We start from the raw sequence: 17,727 nt of genomic DNA on the forward strand, positions 1-17,727 counted from the left end.
TTCCAGTGAGTCAGTTCTTCACATCAGGTGGCCAAAGTACTGGAGCTTCAGCTTCAACATCAGTCCTTCCACTGAATATTCAGGACTGATATCCTTTAGAGTGGACTGGTTTGATCTCCATGCAGTCCAAGGGACTCTCAAGAGTCTTCTCCAACACCACAGTCCAAAAGCATCAGTTCTTCATTGCCGAGATTTCATTGTGGTCCAACTGTCACAGCCATACATGACCATAGGAAAAACCATAGCTTTGACTAGATGGACCTCTGTCAGCAAAGTAATGTCTCTGCTTTTTAATACACTGTCTAGGTTGGTCATAGCTTTTCTTCCAAGGAGCAAGCATCTTTTAATTTCATGGCTACAGTCATCATCTGCAGTGATTTTGGAGCCTAAGAAAGTAAAGTCTGTCGCTGTTTCCATTGTTTCCCCATCTATTTGCCATGAAGTGATGGGACCAGCCATGATCTTAGTTTTCTGAATGTTGATTTTTAAACCAGTTTTTTCACTCTCCTTTCATTTTCATCACTTTCCTCTTTGCTTTCTGCCATAAAGGTGGTGTCATCTGCATATCTGAGGTTGTTCTTTCTCCCGGTAATCTTGATTCCAGCTTGTGCTTCATCCAGTCTGGCATTTTGCATGATGTACTCTGCATATAGGTTAAATAAACAAGGTGACAATATTCAGCCTTAACATACTCCTGTTTATCTCTTCTCCAGAGTACTCAGAACTTGGGGTTATGTTTGTTTGTTTCTCCCACCAGAGTGTGAGCAACCTGAAAAATAAGACTGTGTCTTTTTCTTCCCTATATTTTAATCTCTTATGCCAATATTTAGAACCCAATAGACACTTCCTATATGTTTGCTGAATGAATGCACAAAAGAAGAAACACATAAATCAACTGGAAGACACTGTGAAGGAGGCCGAGGTGGTAGGTTTGACAGCCCATGTGAGCTAAACAGATAACTCTTCCCTGTCCACAGCCTCAGACTGGTTCCCCAAACTTTGCTACCCACAAACCCACTTCTGAGAAAAAGGTGCAAGGGTGGGTGGCTAGAGGTGGTCTCACCTGTGCTAATATGAAACGACACCTTTTTTCTGCAGTTGCAGAGACTTGCTGAGGTTGTTCTCAGAGATAAATACTATTATCATAGTTCAGTTCTGATGCTAAGGCCATTAGATTGGGCAGACACTCTCCAAAGCCATTAACTCTGACCATTTTAAAGACCACATTCAATAACACAAGGCACGTAAGGAACAGAGCAGGGACAGTCTCTCCCCTCGCTCCCAGCTGACTGGAGGCTCTCTGTTTGCACTGTTTATCACATAGCTCACTTCCCTCTGCTCAGCATTCAGCCTCCAGATGCCCAACAGAAACCAATTTCTGAGCCATTCTTCCAGTAAATGCCCCCAACCCTGTTGATCTCCCAATTACATCTAGAAACACTTAGCTGGAAGACATTTCAGTGTACCGATCGCTTGGCGTTGCTTTCCTCTTAACTTGGTAATCACCACAGCCTGTGCTTTTAAAAAAAAGAAAGAAAGAAAAAGAAAAAAAAAAGCCTCTTTGTCAGGCCAGGTCCTAGTAATTGTATCAAAGGGGAAGAGAGGGAAAGCCTTCCAGTTTGGGTCTTCATCCTAAAATTTCTGCCTTGGAAAAACTACTGGGATGATCTATGTTAGGATTAAAGGTGAGTTTTTGGTATTTTAGATGTATAACATTCAGAGAGCTAGGGATGCCCCAAAAATGCTCTATCTCCTAAAAACATATGAAGCCACAGTGTACACGCAATGAACAAAGCACATTGGGAACCAGTGTATTATATATTATTAACTAAAGCAGAGCCCAATAACCCCACAGGAGAATTTAATGGTAAAAACTGGGACACGAGGCTTAAACTCAAGAATAATTAGAGTCTCTTATCCCCTCTCACTCAATCTACACATCTTGGGACCAGCCTACTCAAGATATGCCCACTGGGAAAAAGAGAGAGAAGGAAAAGGAAAATGGGAAAGAAAAGAAGGAAAGAGGGGAGCTAGGGTGAGAGAGAGACAGACACTCAATCTGTTTATCCACTCTGCCATGTGGATCTCAGCAGAGAAAGCAGATCATTGCACTCCTTAGAGCACAGTCTAGCTAACCAGTTTTACCTTTGGACTCTTTAAGAGGAAAACATACTAGAGGAACAGTGGAGTTCAAATCCAGCTGGTCTTCAGGCTCATCTGAAGAGCTTTATTTAAATACTGATTCCTGACACCCCCCACCCCCCCCCCCCCTCCACCCCTCCAGCATTCTGATTAAGCAGATCTGCTGCAGAGCCCAGGGAGCTCAATTCTAATAGTCTCTGGTTTGGAAACAATTAGTGAGCCTGCTTCCTCTCAAGAGGTGAAAAGGAATAATAATTTGATCATGGACTGGTGGTGGGAGGTAAAACTTTGACAGTCTTGAGAGCTAGAGTAGCCTGGAGAGGAGTGGTTTCACAGTAAATGTCTCCTCCAAGCTCCCAAGATGTGAATATTGCTGCCCCAGATAGTCTGTATAAGCAAAATGCTTTTTATTGTCTTTTCACTAATGCTATAGGCTAAATTATAGTAAGTGGAGTCTCTAAGCCACAAGGTGGACTTGCCATTTGTCAAAGGTAAGGCAAGTGCACCCAGCAACTATGCATCAGCCCAAACATGCATCACCAACCATGTGCAGTTTGGTGGGTGCCTCCACTAACCAATCCAATGTGGGGGCCCAGAAGGAAGAGAACATGTCCCTTCCTCTCCCAGGGTGCAGTCTGGAACCTTCATTCCATCCAACCTTATACCACCTTGAAAGAAAAGTGAAAGTCACTCAGTTGTGTCTGATTCTTTGCAACCCCATAGACTATACAGTCTATGGTATTTTCCAGGCCAGAATACTAGAGTGGGTAGCCTTTCCTTTCCCCAGGGGATCTTCCCAACTCAGGGATCGAACCCAGGTCTCTGGAATTACAGGCGGATCCTTTACCAGCTGAGCCACAAGGGAAGCCCAAGAATATTGGAGTGGGTAGCCTATCCTTTCTCCAGGGGATCTTCCCAACCCAGGACACTCCTTAGGTCCACTTTTTTCTTAATTTGATTTTATTCCTGTTTTCTGACTTTATAAAAATGCATCCCTTTTTTATATGACAGCCTTTTAGATACGTAAAAGCTTCTCTCCTCCAGAACAAGTTATCTCATTGTCTTATATTTGTTTTTGGTAGTTCTACCTTTAAAACAACTAATATCTTTGAGCCTTTGAAAGGATCTATAACAGAAATATTAAATAATCAACATTATCAATGTGAAGGAACCTGTATAAGATCATTTATTTGTCTGTTCTAAAGTTTGGCCTGGTGTTATTTGTGTATTGGGAAGAAATGTGGGGTTATGGCCCTTTAAGGAACTGAGGCAGATTCAGGGGAAAGGGCTATTAGTGTGTAAGGCAGAAGTGAGCTGAAGACAAGCATGTTTTATGTTGATCTAAAATGAGAAACTCAAGCAGTGAGAAAAGAAAGGAAAAAGGAAGACAGACAAGCCAGTTGCTCTAAAGACCAGCTGGAGAATATTCTGGAAGCCAGAAAATATCACTGTGCTCCCAAGGTGTTGGGGGGGGGGGGCGGTGAGGTGCTCACTCACACCTGCCCCTGAAATGTAACTGAACCCTCTAGAAACAGGTGGGAACAGGTACTCTAATGAGTTCTTGGACAGGCTGGAGATACAAGTTGAGAGCTTTTCTATAGCTATTAAGGAAATACATTTTGGAGGGTTAAGATATTTAATGTGAACAAAGAACTTTGAGGTAACTTTAATCTTTGGGGCCTTCTTTGCTTGTAAGATAAATATTTGTTGTTATTTAGTTTCTAAGTCATGTCCGACTCTTGCGACCCCATGGACTGTAGCCCACCAGGTTCTTCTGTCCATGGGATTTCCCAGACAAGGATACTGGAGTGGGTTGCCATTCCCTTTCTCCAGGGGATCTTCCCCGCCCAGGGATTGAACCTGAGTCTCCTGCTTGGCAGGCAGATTCTTTACCACTGTGCCACCTTGGAGGCCCATATGATGTTCATTAATCATTTGCTGTCTGAGTAGATGTAGATCCAGTTACCTGTATCATAGGGTATAGTCCCCATTTCAGTAGTGTAAGGAGCACTTGACCTGGAGTCTGAAAACCTAAGTTCAAGTGAACAGAGGAAGTCACATGATCTTTCTGAGCTAGTTTCCTTCTCTGTAAAATAAGTCTTCAATCTATAACAATGTCTTCCTCTCATGTTTCTTGCAAGAATTACATGGAAATAAATGCACACTTGGTAAAGTACTAGTTCTATAGGAATATATTGTTATTCCCTGGTGGAACATGCCTGAAGCAGGTGGTGGCTTGTTCTACCCTACCTTAAATGGAAGGGAATCTAGTCCATGGTGTGGCAGCACGCTGGACAGTCCTTATGCAGGAGGAGTTAAAACATCTCCAAGAGGGGCCTTGCATAAAGCCTACCAAACCACCAGAAGCTCTTCCGAACACAGATGTCTCACTGAGGTTGCTGTGTTACCTCCCTTGAATGGCATTGTGCTGCTGCTTACTCTGGCCACTGGCTGACTCTCCAAGTGGCTCTGTTATATGTGCTGTGCACTGGTTCTGCCACTAGGGGCCGCCATAGGTTCCCATGAGGTCCCTACCCCACCTCTCTTCATGATTCTGCTAGTTTGCAGGATGCAGAACCACAGCAGCGCACCACCCTTTCCATTGACCCAGAGATCATATATTTACAGGGCACCCAAGCCACTTTTCCTCCCATGGCAAGCTCTGCCTTTAACTAGCTCCATCAGCTCCTGCAGTCCAGTAAAGCTCCTCCCGTGGGACCTCTGCTTTCTGGCTTGCCTGTTGAGCATTAAAATCTGCCCTGAAGCCAAGCTCTTCAAGACACATGATTTAAGCTTCTCTTTCAGCTAATTAGATATTGTTCTACAAATTGGGCTGTTCTCTCTGAAAGATGAGCAGCAATTTATTTCCTCTGCCCTCTCCTTAAACTTAAACTGAACTGTAAAACATGGCCATTTGATTGTTTAGTCCAATCAGGAGATTATTTTGCAGGAGAAATAGATATCCATCTTCTTGCTAATACTAAGCCTGTTTGGGGCATTTCTTATGGGCTGCTGTGAAGATGGCGGACGGCTGTGCTTAAATCCCTCTCATTCTTTTGAGATGTGGGCTCTGTGGTGATTTATTGTGGCCCATGTATCTGTAATCATCGCCTAAGTAACCCATCACTCTCTGTAATAACATACCTTCACCCTTGCTGGATGAATATTTTTATTATCCTCATCTTTCTGATGAGAAGACGGATGCCAGGAAGTCAGGCTATTTGCCTAAGCTAAACAAGTGGGGAAGTGGGGGAGTCACACGGTGAACCCAGCTCTTTGGTCTTCACATCCCATAAAGCTGTATACTGTCTGATAAACCCAGCATCAGTTGAAGATTCAGTGAGGATTCCTTACCACACTTGATGAAGCACTGTCAGACTCTAAAACATTTTACAGTCCAAGGGGCTCTCATGCATAGTGGGAGGTCCCTACCCCACTATGCAAACTGCCTCTTTTCCTGTGCAGGGGGCCGGGTCTTCCCTCATCCTCAAGACTGTGCCCAGCATTTGATGAATGGAGACACTCTGAGTGGGGTTTACACCATCTTCCTCAACGGAGAGCTAAGCCAGAAGTTACAGGTGTACTGCGACATGACCACCGATGGGGGTGGCTGGATTGTAAGTACCTATGGCTGTTCTCTGGGCACGCCAGCATCCTTGGTGCTTCCATCCACCTGGCTCGGCACCCATCCATCCACACTTCACTATGCTTTGGCCATTTTTTCATCCACTCCCCCCGCCCCACAGGTCCACTCTGGAGCTCTGCATCATCCTCAGGGCCCTTGTTCAGCAGCCCTATCACAGGTTTGACCAGGCAGAGGAAGGAATAAGAATATGAGGCTGCAGTGGTCCAGCCAAGAAAGGGGGACCCAGGAAAATGACTCCTTCTGGGGAGATAGTTCATGCAGGAGGGTGCCAGGGAAAGGGAGAAGTAGCTCAGAGAGGCCCAGGGGTCTTGCCTGCTGAAGACTGCAGCTATGATAAAGAAATAGAGGAGGTGAGTCCCTCGTAGGAGAAGGGAAGTCTCTATGGGGAGGTGATCACTATCTTTCTATGGGAGAATCACATACGGCAAAGTAGTTAAGGGATAGAACGTGGATCGCCACCTCTTTTACAAAGGCCACCCCCTGTCTTCATCCTTTCCTGACCTCTCTAGTTCTTCCCCATAGTCTTCAGGGAGCAGAAGTGGTGAGGAAAAGAGAGAGTCCATTTCCTATCACCCTCCTCCCATGTCCGATAAGGGCAGTAGAGAGAGAAGAGAATGGGCAGCCTGGCGAACGGCCTCACACATCACTGCAGGCCACTATGCAGATGGAGTTCTGGCAGCCTGGCCGGAAAGCAGCCCAGCATTAGCTGAGTCAGTGCAGATGGAAACCCAACCTCTCCACCCCCCTTCCTCCTGAGGATCCCGCCTCCAGCACCAACACACCATGCTAGATTTTTCACAGTGCCAAATGGATAGTTGTTGAATGGAGTCAAATGGTGGCTGGGCTCAAAACAGTCACTCTTGGGAGATGTTTTTCTTTTATGTTTCTGACATATTTGTGCCTTCTTCTTAAAGCATAACTGGAAGTTGAAGTTGAGGCTGATGTATTGGAGGTTAAATGAAATTAGCACTTAAACAGCTCGGAAAGTGAATGATACACACTTGCTTTGCCTGAAACAAGATGATGACATTACTGGCTGATCTGAAATGGGTCCTGTTCTTCTGGTGAAAAATGCTTTCTGCTGTATGCCATGGTGTGAAAAGATGGATTTGAGAGCCTAGCCTATTTCCCTTGACTATCAGCGGTTTGATATGTATCCTGAATCCTTTCTACATTGCAGGCGTGCAAATTAGTGTCAACGTCACACCCCAGCCTATTCATCAAGGGCCCCTGTGCTTCGGAGAAGGGCTCCGAGCATCTCCTGCCATGACCACCGTGCAAACACCGAGCTCTCTGCTGCAGTGGTCCTTAGCTGAGTGTCTGTCACTGCAGATATAAAACTCAGTTACAGCAGTTTTACTCATTGGAGTTTACTTTCCTTAGCATTTTTTTTTTCATTTGTCTCCCTCTTTCTTCACAGGTATTCCAGAGGCGGCAGAATGGTCAAACTGATTTTTTCCGGAGATGGGCTGAGTACCGTGTTGGCTTTGGGAACCTGGAGGATGAATTTTGGCTGGGTAACGCCTCCTTTTTTGTTTCCCTTGGAACACCACTCCGGCTTTTTGTCTGTCTCTCTCCTTTCTGTGTCCATCTGGGATTATCAGAAACCCTGGGTCTGTTGAGAAGTTGACAGCTCGTGAATTGCTTTCAGTACCTCATGCTCTGTTTGGCTCCACTATTGATCCGTTTTTATCTTGTTGTGGTATTTTTCTCTTTGCTCTGTCTCTTCCCATCCTCATTAATAGTCTCTTATGCTGATGGGTCTTGACGTGAGGCAGCTTTTCCAAAGGGAGTGAGCTGCCTGGTGGGGGAAGGGGGCAGAGGGAGCAATAGGCTGGCTGGTCATCTCTCAGAAGCCAGGCATCAGCCAGCCAGCCTGCAGGCCAGGAGGAAAATGAGACAGTCACTCAGACCTTGTTCCTTGGAGGGATATTATTACCTGACTTGGGATGGAAAAGGAAAAAATGAAAATGACATTAGAGGTGACCGGCAATTTCCTAGAGGTCTGACCCAAGTGGGAGGTGTAGATTGAGAACCGAACTGGTGTGAGAAGGTAAACACACACCCGACCCAGGCAGATGGCAGAGGAGCCGGTTCCAGAAGGCAGTACATTTATTATTCCCTGCATCTCCCTGTTAGATTTTCACAGTGATCATGAAGGGAGGCCAAGGAAAGGTGATAATTGCCTTCTATATCTGTGGTCTCCTCTCTGTCTCCCACTCAGCCTCACCATCTTTCTCTTGGACCCTCATATAAGAACCTTGTAACTGGCCTTCTGCCTCCTGGATCAACCATTGTCTACATGGCCACTAGAACCACCTCCCTCATGCCAAAATCTGAGCAATGGCTAGCCCCATTTGTAGAACTTTTAAATGAGTCCCCATCACCAGCACCTTAGCTATGGTACAAGGTCCTCCTCTTGGGCCTGCTCCCCACTGCCAAGAGCCCCATTCCTCTTCCCTACACCCTCCAACTGACACCAAACTCCAAACATTTTCTTATTGAAGTATAATTGATTGGCAGTGTTTCAAGTATACAGCAAAATAATGCAGTTATACATACACACATAAACACATATATCTATTCTTTTTCAGATTCTTTTCCATTATGAGTTATTATAAGATATTGAATATAGTTCCCTGTGCTATATACAGTAGGTCCTATTGTTTATCTATTGGGTTGGTCAAAAAGTTTGTTTGGATTTTTTCTGCAAGGTAGTATGGAAAAACCCAAACAAACTCTTTAGCCAATACAATATTTGTATATAGTAGTGTATATCTGAGAAGGAAATGGCATCCCACTCCAGTGTTCTTGCCTGGAGAATCCCAGGGACGGGGGATCCTGGTGGGCTGCCATCTCTGGGGTCGCATAGAGTCGGACACGACTGAAGAGACTTAGCAGCAGCAGCAGCAGTGTATATCTGTTAACTCCCAATTCCCAATTCATCCCTCCCTTTCCCCAGACTCCAAAGCCTTAGAATCACTAATGTTTCCTTTGCAAGGAACCTCAGCCTATCAACTCTGCCCCACCCCCATACACCTTGCTGTGCTTCTCTGCATATTCAAAGCCTCAACTAACCTCCTCTTCCCCAGTAGGACCTATCCTATCCATTTTTCTCTAACTTTGCCTGCAGGAGCAGTCTCTCTCTTTTGTGGCCCAAATCAGTGTCTGATTTTCTCTCTGTCTCTCTTAACTATACTATGTAAACTTCTTTCAGGCCTGGGACCTAACCATATTCGTTTTCAACCTCATTACCTATCACAGTGGCTGAAGATAGTAGGTACCTAAAGTGTAGATACCAATCAATCACTCAATTTATAAGAATTTATTGAGTGCCTGTTAGATGCCCCGATCTGTATTTGCTGATGAATGTAATAAAATTAGAAGGTAAAAAAACAAACAAATACATAAATAAAAGTAGAAGGTAAAAATCACATTATAAAAGGAAAGAGAAGTGAAGAGGAAAACATCCTTGCCTTCTAAGAGTTTGCAGGCAACTTGGGAGGTGAGTGTAAAGCACAGACATCGATGTGCCCACAGCAGACAGTGTTCATGCTTACCCAACCTCAGCCACTGGACACCACAGTCACTTCTGGGAAACATCTGAACTCTCACACACTTTAATTTTCTATATATCACTTTTTTAAAAAATTATTTACTTGGCTGTGCTGGGTCCCAGGTGTAGCACATGGGATCCTCAGTTGCAGCATATGGGATCCAATTTCCTGACCAGGGACTGAACCCTGGCCCCTTGCATTGGAAGCTTGGGATCTGGACCACTGGACCACCAGGAAAGTCCCTATGTATCACGTTTTAAAAATGAAATCTATTCTTTTGAGAAAGAAACATCACAGCATTGCCAAAAACAGAAAGCTAGTCATCATGTGCCATAAATAAAAGGGAATCTTAAAAATAAATGCAATGAAAACAGCAAAAATATTAAATGCCAGTTGTTGCTGGTGCTGGTGGTGTAAAAATGGAGATTAGAAAGTGTTGAGTGTTAAACCACAAAGTTTTTGTTGTTGTTGCTGTTCAGTCGCTAAGTCATATTTGATTCTTTGCAACTTCGTGAACTGCAGCACGCCAGGCTCCCCTGTCCTTCACTATCTCCCAGAGTCTGCTCAAATTCATGTCCATCGAGTTGATGATGGCATCCAACCATCTCATCCTCTGTCGTCCCCTTCTCCTCCTGCGTCAGTCTTTCCCAGCATCAGGGTCTTTTCCAATGAGTCAGCTCTTTGCATCAGGTGGCCAAAGTGTTGCTTGGAGCTTCAGCTTCAATATCAGTCCTTCCAGTGAATATGCACAAAGTACTAGATCCAGACTGAAAGGAACAGTTAGAATCAGGGTTAAGGTTTCCCCTCCATCTATGGAGAAAGAGACAGAATTTGGAAATACTTTTCTCCCTACACGTTTAAAGTTATTCATTCCTTACTCCAAAAATGTCTTCCCGGGTGGTTCAGTGGTAAAGAATCCACCTGCCAATGCAGGAGGTTCAGGAGATGCGGATTTGATCCCTAAATCAGGCAGATCCCCTGGAGGAGGAAATGGCAACCCACTCCAGTATTCTTGCCAGGAATATCCCATGGACAGAGGAACCTGGTGGGCTACAGTCCATGGGGTCACAAAGAGTCGGACACGACTAAGCACATTCCCCAATTACTTCTCATATCATCAGAGATGCCCTCTCATGCTCAGAAACACTGTACTCATCTATGAACTAGGCCACAGATATTCAGAGAGGGAAGAGTCGGCGAAGGCATTGAGAGGTGAGTAAGAGGGATGAAGGAGGGAGGAGGACAAGAAAAGAGGGAAGGCAGGGATCCCGTTGACATGAGCACACGGGAAAATGACAAACCATCCAATCAGAGCAAAGATGCAGCTCAGGGAAAGAAGAAAATGAGGTAAGGTGGGTTGAACGAAGGTGTGTTATGGTCCCTAAAGTGGGGAAGGGAAGTTTTGCATTAACACCATACGTAAGAGGGAGCCAGGGAGGGCTCTAAAGTAGAAGCACAGCCTGGTGATGTATAGTGTGAGTTCTCAGGTGAGGGGTAACACTCTGACCCATGGTTTATGTTGTGAGCTGGGTTCCCTAGAAGCAAAGTCTGACACTGGGATTCTTGTTCAGTTCATTTATTGGGCGAGTACTCTCAGAAGTGGGTGGGGGAAACAGGATAGAGCAGGGAGAAGTTTAACAATGTGATCTTGATGGGAGATTTAGCATCAGTCTGATCCTCAGGGAAGCTCTAGAGCATGAACTGAGTTGGTCCCCAGTGAGGTAAGGGGGCTGGGATTTGGTAGCCCCCCCTCCCACATCAGGCATTGATAGGGCTCAGCCCCAAAGCATGGGGGAGGGAGAGGGTAACTTCCAGAGTGAAGCAACTCCTGTTTGGGCAATAATCCAAGGAGGCAACTGTGAGCTGTTAGCAACTGGGGGTTATGTCCACTGACCAGTTAAAGGGCATCTGGGCAGGGCACCACCAGGATCCACCGCATCACAAGCCAAGTGTAGGGTACCAGTAACCTGGCAAACAGCAAACAGTTATATAACATATAATATATAATTAACATAAGGCTTTAACTCTCAAACAGGACAGGGAAACAAACAGAAAGATCCAGGTGACCCGCCATCAGCCATGTCACCTCTCTGGACTTCAGCCACGTTTTCAACAAAACAAAGAGACTAGCCTAAGTAATTTCTAAATTCCCTTCCATCTGCAATTTTTTCAGTTCTAAATCATGGTGTACTCTGATAGATATCAAATGTCACAGCAAAGCAAGAGGACCCCAGTTCAGTAAGCAAGTGGAAATCAGGAGGACTCCAAGATCACCAGGAATGTGGGGGCAGGGGCAGTTCAAATTCTGGGCAGGGAGGTCAGAATCAGAAAGATCCAGAGCACAGCCAGCCAGAGAAAAGAGAAAAGAGAATGCACATGGGAAAATATCACCAAAAAGGATCTGTACTCTGCCTAACTCTGGCCTCCTGGGGTTTGCACCTATAGATCAAAGGCTAGGAAGCTTAGAGGCCAAGGAGACAGTGGCGGGAGGGCCAGGGGTGTGGGGCCGGCGTTGGCGGGGAGGGTGCGTGACTGACCAGATAGACGAGTGCAGATGTGGCAGTGCAAAGATATAACAGGTAGATCCGAGAGACAGGAACTGGTGTCAGGAGACAGGGGACAATGTTCTCTGACATGGTTATGGGAGTCTCAGGAGGGCTGAGGCAGAGAACAGGAAGGGCAGTGTAATTAAAGGTGGATGGAGCCCCCTCCCAGGCTACTGGGTAGGATGTGCAGGTCCTCTGGACCCCGAGGGTCCACTCTGAGTTCCCCTGATCAGTGCTCCTACCTCGTGCTTCCTATCACTCACACCAAAGGAGTCACACCCCAATGATGCTGCTCATCATTTTCAACCCACACTGTGGTTTGGAATGGGAGGTGATAGGGGGACTAGGCCAGGAATCCTATGGCTCAGGGCTTGTTGGTTACTGGGTCAACACTTGATGGCAGGACCCCTGAGCTGACCTGCAGTGGGAACTCACCAGCAGAACTAAGTGGCTTTTGTGCAGGAGGAAATTTGGGGTCTGGTAAGGTCTGATTGGGCTTCCCTGGTGGCTCAGTGGTAAGGAATCCACCTGCCAGTGCAGGAGATGCAGGTTCAGTCTTGGGGTCGGGAAGATCCCCTGGAGTAGGAAATGGCAACCCACTCCAGTGTTCTTGCCTGGGAAATCCCATGGACAGAGGAGCCTGGAGGGCTACAGTCCCTGGGGTCACAGAGTCAGACATGACCTAGCAACAAACAGCAACAACAAGGGTCTGTTTGATAACCACCTGGGAAGGGCTAAACGCAAAAGCAATCCCAGTACTCCTTTTCCCAGAACATCTGTTTGGAGGCCACAGTCACCTTCTGCCACCCATGTCCGAAGCCACTGCAGCCAGGCTTACTGCGTTCTTGGCTCCTCTCCACAGGGCTGGACAATATACACAGGATCACGTCCCAGGGCCGCTACGAGCTGCGTGTGGACATGCGTGACGGGCAGGAGGCCGCCTTCGCCTCCTACGACAGGTTCTCTGTTGAGGACAGCAGAAGCCTGTACAAACTCCGCCTGGGAGGTTACAACGGCACCGCAGGTACCCCAGCCCCCAATCAGTGCCCAGGGGTAGTGGGCGTGCAGTAGGACCCCACACTCTAGGCCTGAGCTGCTCTGGGCAGTCACAGCAGCGCCCACAGAGGTGAAGTCCCTGCTGGCCGAGGAGGAGGGTGGTGGGCTGGAAGCACTGGCTCTGGTCCAGGCTGCCCCCCACCTGGATTGAAACCATCCCCTGGAGGAGAGCATGATGATGCATTCCAGTGTTCATGCCTGGAGAACCCCATGGACAGAGGAACCTGACGGGTTCCAGTCCATAAGGTTGCTAAGAGTCAGACATGACTGAAGGGACTTGGCACGCACGCAAGCTCCTCATCACTCAGGTGACCTGCAATCAATTTCTCAAGCACTTCAGTTTCCTCATCTGGAAAATCTTAATAATGATGCCTGCCCTAGTTCACAGAGCGGACAGAAAAAATAATGTGATAAATAGAGTGAAAGTGCTTTTTGAAGTTAAAAAAAACTACCATGTGAGGGTGAAGGATTATTTTTCTTGTCTAGATTAGTCAATATGGGCTCTCATCCTGTGAAAGCATAATCATCTATTGTCTGGATAGAAATCTCCCCTGCAATGACAGCTAGGAAAATCATCTTTGAACTAATGAAAATAAGACAGATGCCCCATTCTGAGCTGTCCCCTCCTCTATCAGCAGTCTTCATCACACCTCCATCAGGGAACAAACAACAGTGCTACATGTCCCCCCACGGGCCACCTCTTTTCAGTCTTCCACAAGAACCCATACATGGTCACGTTTTCTGTAGATTTTATGACACTTTCACTAAGTACAACAACCATCTCTATAAGCTCTGTTGCATTAAGAGTTTTATCAGGACATCATAGCCCAATCTGATTCTTAGGCTCTGCCAATCTATTTCCTAAGTTCCCTTCTAGTACCTATCCTAAAACCTGTTTTGCCACATATTCCACTATTTGGTACATGGAGTTATTGGTCTTTTCATTAACTCCAATTATATAGCTAAATGCTAGGGTATAAACTTAGCAACATTTTTAAGACTCTTGGAATTAAGAAGATCATCAAAGCGTTGCCTCTCCCACGACTGCATCTGCTCAGTCATTTCTCTGCTCAACCAGGTGTCATTACTCCAAAGAGAAGACATGCTTCCCCCTGTTGTTTTTCACATGAGAGATCATTCCCCAGGACAATCAGACCTGCCCAAAGTGCCCCAATAAAAGATCCAATTTTCCCACACTTTGGATGTAAAATAGTCATTTGAAATGGAGTATGTGACACAAAATGTCGGACCAAGTCATTTCAGAAATAACCTGATACCAACCACTCCCCAAGATTAGAATCGTGCCTGCAGAATCTGCTCTTATTTCTCCCGCAGAAAGACAAGCAAGCCCTCCCACTTGCTCACATGGCTGACCCCCCTCCCTCCTCCTCAGCACCCCCAGACTGCGCTCTTACCTGTCGAACTGGGGCCCTCCTTCTGCAGTCTCTGTGTAGCTCTGTCTCATGCTGGACCCCATGGAGCTCACAGCTGTTGGACTATGCCCTACTGTCACATTTCAGAGGCAAGTCCCACCAACAGTTTGGCCAATCATCAAAAATGAATTGCGATCTGACCTCTTAGGTCAAATATCCAGTTCATCTTCTTCAAACGATGAGAAGCTAGGCTTATGTAGGCCCCTTCTCTGAACAACTTCACACAATGGTGGTTCTTTCCAGACTGGAAGGTCTCCAGGAAGGAGGAGCCATCCTCTCTCTGGCATTTACTATTGCCCAAGTCCCCTGGCCTTTATCTTGCATGTTGCTCATCTTTATTGGCCCCACTAGAACAGTGGCCTCTGTGGCCTTCAATGCCAAGTTCAGTCCCTTCTCCCATCTCCATTGTTCTCAAGTCTGCAAAAATCCAAGTCTCTAACCAGGACTCTTAATTGAATTGGAGCTGAACATTACAAGTCAAATTATGGCTAAAAGGTTGTTGAGAAACCTCTAAAAGTTCATCATGCGAATTGTGAGGACTCATAAGGAGCATAAGGCATGACCTCTGCAAGAACTAAACTTCCATCTGAAAAAGAAACAGTGTGGAAGCAACTCACCACAAAATGAATGGTACTCACTTCCAGTTTAACCTGCATTCAGAGAAAGGGGGTCTGGGAAGTTGAAGAAGGCTTCATGAAAGCAGCAGCATTTGGCTGGGATCCCAAGGGGAAGGCAAACATTCCAAGGAAAGAAAATCTTGGGGGAGAAGTCACAGAAGGAGCTGTTAGTGTGGAGGGAGGGCAAGTGCAGAGGACCTGGCTGCCCAGGACAGGGTGTGAGTTCAGAGAACAGAAAGGAGCCAGGTGGAGTAAGGTGGAGTCAGACCCTGAAGGGCCTTGAAGCCAAGGGGACAGAGGGGTCCTACCTTAATACGGTGGGCAGTGGGGAGCCATGGTGGGTCCTAAGTGACACAGTGGACGTGGAGCTTTAGGAAGATCCATAAATACGATAAAGTAAACCTGAGTTAAGAACAGAGGCCAGCTGGACCTGCTGCATTAATCCTGGTAGGAGATCACAGGAGCCTTGACTGCTCTTAGGAGTTGAGAGAAAAGTATAAATCTGAACAGCAGTTTGAGAGAGAAAAACCAAGACTTAGGTGATGGACTGAACATATGAGGTGGATTTATGAAGCAGGAATGGGAAGGGGGCCAGATCTGGGGAGGAGACAAAGACCAACATCAGGATCATATCTGAGACAGCAGCAGGCAATATCCAAAGTGGAAACAGGAGAGAATAGTGCCCAGGGAGTGAGGAGGGAATAGTTCCCAGGGAGGGCAGCTTCTAGGTTAGAGAGATAAGCAGGAGATGAGAAGATAGAAACGTGGGTAGAGACAACATAGTCAGGGGACTGATGGTAAAGAAAGAGTCTCTAGAAAGTAGGATTAAGTCAGGATTTTTTTAAGACAGGGATTGAGTATGAGTTAGGGTGAGAAGAGATGAAAATGCTAAAATATCAATATATATCTATCTCTATCTGTATCTATATGAAAAAAGGAAAAGTAAGAACTCTTTTCTGCTTTCTCCAGGACCTGGAAGAGATGGGAAAGAATGAGTTGCAGGTCGGTGGGATCATCTCTGAGTGGAGACAAAGCCTGGTTTGTTTAGAGACTGAGAGAGGGAGATAAAAAGGATGGGATAGAAATAATGACATATGTACTTAGGGACAAAGCTGGCCTGAATGGACCAGGCTTCCCTATAAAAGAAAGACCATCCTCCTAAGAATTAAATTGTGACCAGAAGCACTTGGAGGCATTGAGTGGCTACTGTGAGTGTGGACTCAGGAAGCCACAGGATCAGAGCGATGAGTTCCCCTGGCTTAAAGTGACCTTGGATGCATCTACGACAACAGTCATTCAATGGCATGAACCCCTTCACAACATCTCTAACCACAAATTCTGCCAGAGGTTTGGCCAATAGTTATAAATTAATTACGGTCTGATACCTCACTTCAAACACTCAGTTCATATAAGTGGCCTACACAACATCCCAAAAAGAAAATCTCCAGCTTCTAAAAATAGAGATCTCCCCATATTTCCAAGTAGTCTATCCCATTTATCAACAGCGCTAATATTTAGGTGATTCCTCCTCACACATTGAGCCAAAATACGCCACTTCACAGTCTCTACCTACTGGTCCTCATACTTCTCCAAAGAGTATCTGTTTGGTGGAGTTCTTTGTTTACTAAATAACCCATCAAATATTTGGAGTCGGTGATCTAGAACCTTGTCTCCCCTTGCAAGTCTGCTTTTCCCCAAGATACAGCCCTGGTTTTCCCAATCACTTCTCCTCTAACATGGTTAGGATTTTCTTATCATCTTGCTTCCTATGGACAGAAACTCCAGTTAGCTAATGCCCCTCTTCACACATGGACCCTAGTTCTGAACAAGGGGATACTGGATGTGACCAAGGCCTGATGAGCCATGGGGAAAACCAGGCTGCATGGTGGTGACCCAGATTAGCCAGGGCGGCATGACTCATCACTGCCTCCTCTGAGACACAAGGAGCCATCCATGCCTGTGTCCCAATGCTGGCCTGGTGGAAACAGACAGGAATGGTGAGGTGGAGCTGAATGGACAGAGTTCTGAGCAGAAGGTCAGGGGAATGAGGAACTGAGTTGGAGAGAGCAGCACAGATGTAGTGGACCCCAGGCGTTCGTGGAGAAAGAGCTCAGTATAGCCAGGCTGAAATTGAATAGACACAGAGAGGTAAGCGGAAGGTCTCTTAAGCAGACGCCAGGTTTGTTGGGCCTGGGTCAAATGTCCAGAACGTTGTGACAAAAAATGACAGATTGGACAGCTTCAAGGACGTGTTTTTTTTTTTTCTCCCCAGGGGACTCTCTCAGCTACCATCAAGGCCGCCCATTCTCTACGGAGGACAGAGACAATGACATAGCAGTTACCAACTGTGCCATGTCATACAAGGGGGCCTGGTGGTATAAGAACTGCCACCGGACCAACCTCAACGGGAAATACGGCGAGTCCAGGCACAGTCAGGTGGGTGAAACTCTGCCGCTGCATAGATGAGCCATGCAGCCCACGTGCCTTAGCTTCACGTTCGAAGTGCACAGGTGGGCCTTGCATTTCCCTTTAAAAAAGATACACTCAGAGTGTTGAGAACAGACTATTATAAAGAAGGAAATAATGCAGACACTGAGATAAGAGCAGGGCAGAGTCAAAGCCAGAGGAAGAAATGGGGAACACACCTGGACTCGGGAGCTAGAACTCACCCAGAGAAACTTTGACGAAAAGTCAAGTCCCATTTCGTTTCCTCCTCTAGGATATCCTGTG

At 46.2% G+C, this 17,727-nt stretch overlaps 1 protein-coding gene across 1 annotated transcript in view; it reads left to right on the forward strand.

The window, feature by feature from the left end:
• The window catches only part of TNR (tenascin R), a 473,470-nt gene that overhangs the window by 446,598 nt on the left and 9,145 nt on the right, over positions 1-17,727 (forward strand). Inside the window, exons 19-22 of the mRNA XM_070474046.1 lie at positions 5,608-5,759; positions 7,209-7,305; positions 12,754-12,915; positions 17,270-17,433. Of these exons, the coding sequence (XP_070330147.1) occupies positions 5,608-5,759; positions 7,209-7,305; positions 12,754-12,915; positions 17,270-17,433 (575 nt within the window). The remainder of the gene's footprint in view (positions 1-5,607; positions 5,760-7,208; positions 7,306-12,753; positions 12,916-17,269; positions 17,434-17,727) is intronic.

The sequence above is a fragment of the Odocoileus virginianus genome, chromosome 11 (genome assembly GCF_023699985.2).
Source record: "Odocoileus virginianus isolate 20LAN1187 ecotype Illinois chromosome 11, Ovbor_1.2, whole genome shotgun sequence".
Classification (NCBI taxonomy): Eukaryota; Metazoa; Chordata; class Mammalia; order Artiodactyla; family Cervidae; genus Odocoileus; species Odocoileus virginianus.